The sequence below is a fragment of the Macrobrachium nipponense genome, chromosome 7 (assembly GCF_015104395.2).
Source record: "Macrobrachium nipponense isolate FS-2020 chromosome 7, ASM1510439v2, whole genome shotgun sequence".
Taxonomy (NCBI): Eukaryota; Metazoa; Arthropoda; class Malacostraca; order Decapoda; family Palaemonidae; genus Macrobrachium; species Macrobrachium nipponense.
The window spans coordinates 47533007-47540506 of record NC_061109.1 but is presented as its reverse complement, the minus strand read 5'-3'; the positions used below and the strand labels follow the sequence as shown (position 1 = coordinate 47540506).

Genomic DNA, 7500 nt, shown 5'->3' with positions numbered 1-7500 from the left:
GAGAGTAATTGGAGAATGACTCTCTCTTTTTTTTTAACCTTTTCACTTCAATGTCAAGAAGCTTATTATTATGTGTATCACCTCTCTGTATCCAACATATATCATATAAACATTAAATGAGTGAGGCAGATTCTTCACTTATGTAACTGTACGTGATCAGATTCAGTTGTAACCACACCCTCACGTGAAACTACAAAAGAGCCATTGCCTAGTTAGGCATCTACACAGACTACATTTGTCCTATATGCTAATTAGCATGAAAACGAACATGATTCTTCCGAATTTGCTATTCATATGACTCTTGACTTTTAATTTTATTCTCTCAAATGCCATTGGTTAAGTAGTACCTCTATACTGTAGACATTTTTTAATCAGATCCCTTAATGATGCATTATCTAATTAACAGACAAGAAAACAAATGAGTAGTTTTTCCCCGACAGCTAATGAGGTATCCACATCTTTTGCGTAATTTATACCTAAACTGGAAGAACGATTTTATATATATATATATATATATATATATATATATATATATATATATATATATATATATAATATAATATAATATATATATATATATATATATAATATATATATATATATATGTATAACAGAATCACGAAAGTTAGGAACGTGATAAATCCATAAATAAAGATAAATGCCACGAAGGAAAAATAAACGAAGGAGTCTGCGAGATCTTTCGGCTGAAAAGCCTTTGACTACTGAAGCAGCTACTCATAGCTGCTTCAGTAAAGGGCTTTTCAGCCGAAAGATCTCGCAGACTCCTTCGTTTATTTTTCCTTCGTGGCATTTATCTTATTATAATATATATATATAATATATATATATATATATAATATATATATTATATATATATATATCATATATATATATATAATGCCTGCAGCCTTGCATCTGAAAGATTTTTTTAGCTTCAGCCAATATACATTTTGTATTTTGGAACAAATGAATCAGGATGCTAAATGGAAGACTCACATGTTCATGAGGGACTTTCTTCCTTCTCCTGCAGGATGGTCAGGCTTAGCAGTGCTTGCGGGCTCCTGCCTGGTCGTGGGATGCTCTGCTTGCCATTTGGGGATATGCTGGATAATCTTGGAGGAAAGATGGCCAGAGTACCAGCGAGCGTGTCGTAAACCGTATCCGGCCATGGCTTACCGAACGCTTGGTATGCCAGGATGGTGAGTATTATTATTATATATTGGTTGTTTTTCTTCATAATATTGTTGTGTTATGGCTGACGACAGCCTCTCGACCCCAAAGATTTTCTGTGCGATCCTCATCATAGAAGCCAAATATATAACATTCTTGTCGTAAAACGTTGACTGATAACTAAAACGTTGTTTCTTCCTTGACAGGCACTTTGTGAACGTGATGCAATGTGTCACCTTGTTCGGTGTATCGATTGTCACTATTCTCCTTTCTGGAGAACTGTTGACATATATCTTAACGGAATACCTGCCAAATCTCACCGTCTGTTGCTGGCTTGTGGTCGTCGGCTGTGTTATGGTGCCACTCTCCTGGTTTGGAAGTCCAAAGGAATTTTGGTGAGGACATTCTCTGACTCTCTCATACCCAGTATATGGGCCTGCGTTACTTACCAATCAGACACACACACACACACACACACACACATATATATATATATATATATATATATATATATATATATAATTATATATATATGTATATATATTGTTGAAAGGTAAAGGTTTGTTGACGGAATGGATTCCCTCTTTTGAGCTAAGATAAGGAGGGTAATTACCTAATTCCAGGTGTTAGTAAAGACAATTTTACTGTCACTTCTTCACTGCATGTATAGATTTTGAAAAGTACAACCACTGTTGAAAGTATTTGAAATTTAGATTTCCTTATAACTATTTTATGTTAGTTTTTCTCTTCTGAATTTCTTAACTTTCAGATTCAACGACAAGAGCAATTACAGTTTCCTTACCTATTAGTTTTTTTCTTTTTTAGTAACTCTCTCTCTCTCTCTCTCTCTCTCTCTCTCTCTCTCTCTCTCTCTCTCTCTCTCTCTCTCTCGAACATTAAACCCATTACTGTCCCTTCATTTGTCATTATATAGTACATGCCTTTTGTCTAGATGAAAAGAATAAGAATTTTCCCCACGTGCGCTGAGAATTTCTTATCAACCCTTCGCGTACTTATGAAAATTTTTTGTTACTCTTTGACATTACGGGACAATGTAACCTTCTGTTTTTTGCTGTTTCGTCATTTGTCTGACCTCGCTTTTATCTTCATTTTGTTGAGAGAAGAAAAATATTATTATATTTAATGGGAAGCTTATTATTATTATGATTATTATTATAAGCTTATGATTACATTGCGTCTGTAGTCATCCGTCAATACACCAAACTTTATGTAGACAAAATGCATTAGTTTTTACAAAGAGTAATGGGATAAGAATTAATACAAATTAAAAAAATGTATACGTGGTTCAATAGTATGAAACATTTTAAGCTTGAGGTAAAATGATCGTTTGGTAAGCTGTGATATTAAAGCGAATTACCATTATTATTATTATCTTCATAGGCAAGCATCCGTCCTTGCTCTGGTGGCAACAGTAGCAGCTATAGTCGTTGTGATCATCAAGATCATTGTGGATTCCCCAGGCGGCGAACCAAGCTACACCACTCCTTCCGCAAGCAGTTTCTTCCTGGGCTTCGGTACCATCATGTTCTCGTACGGAGGCTCGGTCACTTTCCCAACCATCCAGAACGACATGTCTGATCGAAAGAAGTTCCCCATCGCCGTCGTCATTGCCTTCATAGGTAAGTCAATAGAAAACGGGATTCGGAGTGTCTACCCACACCAGTCCGTTTTCTTTTCAAGTAGCCAACAAAATAATCCTTTTTGGGGATGATTTTACCACCAAAACTCAGGAGCGTATGAAGTTCTTATTAGGCAATTGTAAGACGAGGTCATGCTAGCAATGGATGTTACTGCCTGTAAGGTAGTGTTTACTGAAAATTTATATGCAGGACTACTCAAATAATCAAAGTAATAGAAAGGCAACAATCCATCAATTCTTTCGATTCAATTATGATTATGCTGGTGGGTTGAAAACAAAGTGTCCTGGACACCCAACCCCACCACACGCCCTCAGAATATTTCATTTTACCTTTGACAATGAAGTCCTTCATCCCGCCTAAAGTTTTCGTGTCTGCCAAACGCTATTTGAATATTCTATGAAACGCATTAGAATTTCCATAAATTTAGACGGAAAAGTTTAAATGATATCCTAAATATTCTCGTTTTTTTTTTTTTTTGGCAGATATTCAGAAAATTCGTGGAGAAAAGGAATGTTCCATATTCATTTCAATTCCACCCAGAGTCATTTTTTTTTTTTTAATTTCTATAATGTCTGGCTATATTTCATTTGCTGGCACTGACGGTGTTGTATATTTATATTTTTTCATACACATCCTTACGTTATTTTTATCTTTCGTCCTTCCTCGCCCACATTAACAAGAGGTATTTACTTACAGTGTTGCAGATTCTGTACCTACCCGTAGCGTCTCTCGGCTACCTGGAGTTCGGTGACAGCGTCACGGTCAACATCCTTCTGTCGGTGCGCGGGATCTCGGTGAAGGTGATTGCCGTCCTTATGCTGATCAACAACGCCTTCACCTACATCATCATCGTCAACCCGCTCTCTCAAAGCTTAGAGGAAGCCGTAGGACTGCCCAGCAGTAAGTACTATACCTCCGAGGTGGAAGAGGTCTTCTTCTCTTTTAGCTCTGGGGCCTCGTGACCTAGCAGACACTGGTATTTGGGTGTTAAGACTTGTTGCTAGTTACAATAATTTTTTCTCGTGGGTTTTGGGGGTTGGGAAGTAAGCCTGAGGCTCAAACACTTCCCCTTCACTGTCTTCAGACTAGCCTGCATACTTAAGTCGCTCCGGTGGCTGAAAACTAAGTGAACTTTCTTTTATCGAAGTAAGAAGTGGTGGAGATATTTAGGAAATAGTAATTAACTGATGATAGCTGTATTGATCATTAAATACCCACCAACAATGGTTGTCTATTGCATGTTTATTGCATAGTTTGGTTTTATATACGTACGCTCTATGTACTGTATTACGCTTCAGATTTACAGAATAATGACATTTATGAAAACTCAAATATGCGAGCCCCCGCGCCCAATCTTTCTCACTTCACAAGTATCTTGTCTTCGATTGGAATATTGTTTTTTTTTTTCTTTTTTTCTTTGGCTCCAATTCATTCATCCTCCTTCCAACAGCATTTGGGTGGCGGCGATGCGTCATGAGGACGGGCATCGTGGCATGCGGCCTCTTCATCAGTTTGGCTGTCCAGAATTTCGGAAAAGTTCTGAATCTCATCGGCAGCTTCTCTGTCCCAATTTTAACATTCGTCCTGCCGCCTATTTTCTATATGAGGTTATGTGACGCCGAAGAAAACGGGACTTGGCGTACTCGGTAAGTTTCAGTGCTGACAGTTTTTATCTCTCTCTCTCTCTCTCTCTCTCTCTCTCTCTCTCTCTCTCTCTCTCATGTTTTCAGGTCATCTTGAACTCTGATTTTTTTTGGCGATCAAAGAATCAAAAGGTTCTATTTATTAGTATTTTTCCAAGATATAAAGCAACGTAGGTTATTTTTGGCATTATTTTGCAATGGCACTTACACTGCGTAATCAACTCACAAAATACGATTAGAAATGTAGGGCATGATATGCAATTGCGCAAACATGAAGATGATTGCTTTGCAAAAACCGTTGGATGTCACGAATGTCAATTTAAAAAGATGAACCATAACGAGACGCTTTAGACTTAATATTAAAAGTCTTCACAGACATACAGAATTTATATTAAAGGGCACAAAGGATTATCTCATTAACTTTTTTATGTCTCTTCAAATTCTCTCTTAATCTTATTTTTAGTTTTCGTATAAAGAGCATAAGAAATGTTTTTTGTCTTGCTTATTTATCTTATATGTGGATCTTCAACGCAACATGAGAGTATTGTTTCAATAGTTCAAAAGATTATTTTTATAGGTAAGTAAAAAAAACTAATAGGAATTCACAGAAAAAAAGAATAATTTTTTTTATACGTAGGTCACTAATGCTAATGATGATGATTATTATTATTATTATAATATTACAAAATCAATGTCCTTTACATGTTAGAATACAGAATACATTCAGCATAACATTTAATGTTATCGGGGGCCATGAGTTTTATCAACATATTTGCCTCTTTGTTTCTCTTGAAACTCCTTCGTTTAACACATTTTCAAAGCAAAACGAACCTAGCTCGAGGGGGCAAAGTTGAGCAGGCTTTACATTGTCTGTTAGGCGATTTTGCAAAGCTCTGCAACACGGGGAAGTGAAATGCGAAATGGATTCAGTTGCAAATACCTGGTGTTGGTACCCAAAGATTAATTGCACATTAAAATGCCTCGTATGATACACAAGCGAGTAATTAGGTGTTTGCTTTTGTTAGGCAAGATGAAGAGCTAATTTTCATGTCCGGGCTGCTGTTGGCGCGAGAGATTTGTTTGCCCGAAAGATGTGTGTTCCTGATTGTGAAGTGGGATTTACGTGTATCGTCATAAACGCTAGTTGCTCTCTCTCTCTCTCTCTCTCTCTCTCTCTCTCTCTCTCTCTCTCTCATGCGTACAGTATCTCTCTTTCCCATAATTTCCCATAATATGCATATTGTGACGAAGTGCCAAGTATCTGGTTACTACACTTACCAATCATTAAATGAGTACCTCACAACAGCTAGACACCTGAACCTTCTTCATCACAGGTACTAAACGACTGAATACTCTAAAATCAACAGTGATCCCTTAAACAACTTACCAGTATTGCAGAAAATCAGACTAAGTTCATCAAAACAGGTGTGAGGCAATCTTGTAAGTAATTAAATTAATTAAAGGGCATCACTCCATCAACAACTTTAAAAGTCTAAGTATTTCCCTGATTTCAGAAGTCTAAATACTTCCCTGGTTCTAACTCACTTCAAGTAAATTGAAGGAAAACAGCTCAGTTACCACTCTATGTCTCTACCTAAGCAAATCATATTTATATTTACTTATACTGGTGAAAAGGAAAACACTTATAAAAATTTTAAATACAAAAACTTATTATCAAACTCAAAATTTAAAAGTTTATCAAACTCAAAATTTATAAGTGAAATTCACAATATCAGGGAAATTACTGTTACTTGAAAACAAAGCAAAGATGAATTAATTCTTGAATTAATTATGTAAAATTAAATCAAAATTAATTTATCACAAAATTCAAGAAAATTAATTCAATCGAAATTCAAAAGTGTTAGGCAAAAATTAAAATTTGGAAATTAATTCACAAGTGCTAAGCAACAATAAAACTTGAAAAGAATTCTAAGTAAATACAAATTAATTCACAAGTGTTATATTCAACTAAATGTGCAATGATTAATTAATGAAAACAATCAACTCAATCAAATTGTGAATGCAAATGAAAACACAGAAAAAGGTGTAAAATACCAAAATTGCAAAAAGTACCAATCACACAGAACATGAAATAAAAACACACTTCAATAAGAAAAATGGATAAATGCACAAAAAATCACTTCAATAAGAAAATGGGCAAATGCACAAAAAATTCACTTCAAATGAAACAAACACAAAACACGAAAATTTGCAATGTGAAAAAAAATTAAACTTATTTCATGAAACCACTGTAACTATTAGTTGCAACTAATAAACTTATAATTAAACTTTACCTTGGTACTAATTGTCTTTCTGCTGCAGCTTGTTTCACAATTTCACCATACAATTCACAATATTTCAAAAAAATAAATTAAATAAATAAAAGGCACCGTCACTCACTTGTACAATATTTGTTCAGATTCCACAAAAAGCACTAAATAACACTAAATAATTCCAAGAAATCCGAAATCTAAAAGTTACAAGTGACCAATTACGTTACGATGCGGAAGAGAGAGAGAGAGAGAGAGAGAGATCTAAGAGATCTAAACGCTATGAGGATCTGAGTCTGAATGAATCTCTCTTTCTTACGGAAGCTGAAAACAGTCGATTTCGTACAAAACGTTTTGGGCTTGCGGAAGATGGTGCAATCCTTCTAGAAGCTTCTAATATGACAGAACTTTACAGAAAAATCATGAAATCTTCACGTGGTTATTGACAAAGAAGTACGTGTCATGTACGTTGTATGCTCCACAAAGACGTACTCAATCTGACGCAGAAGTCCCTAATCAAACGTGATGACAGGTTATGTAAACAAGATGGAGAATGAGTTCCTCTAATCAAACGTGTTGACAGGTTTCCAAAACAATTTCTATCTTGGAATGGACAAAGTTAATCTCTCTCTCTTTCCACATTCTACGTTATATACTCTTTTAAATTATGTTATGCGAAATCTGAACATATGTTTTAAGACATCCTATAACTCTAAGCTGAATAAGGAGTCTGAAAATGTTTCAAACCCTTTTCGT

At 35.4% G+C, this 7500-nt stretch overlaps 1 protein-coding gene across 2 annotated transcripts in view; it reads left to right on the top strand.

Annotated features, from left to right (window-relative positions):
• Nucleotides 1-7500, top strand: part of LOC135217375 (uncharacterized) — a 42119-nt gene that overhangs the window by 32109 nt on the left and 2510 nt on the right. For both annotated transcript variants that reach the window (XM_064253221.1, XM_064253220.1), the window contains exons 4-8: nt 1031-1199; nt 1377-1565; nt 2572-2810; nt 3528-3731; nt 4282-4477. In XM_064253221.1, the coding sequence (XP_064109291.1) occupies nt 1031-1199; nt 1377-1565; nt 2572-2810; nt 3528-3731; nt 4282-4477 (997 nt within the window). The remainder of the gene's footprint in view (nt 1-1030; nt 1200-1376; nt 1566-2571; nt 2811-3527; nt 3732-4281; nt 4478-7500) is intronic.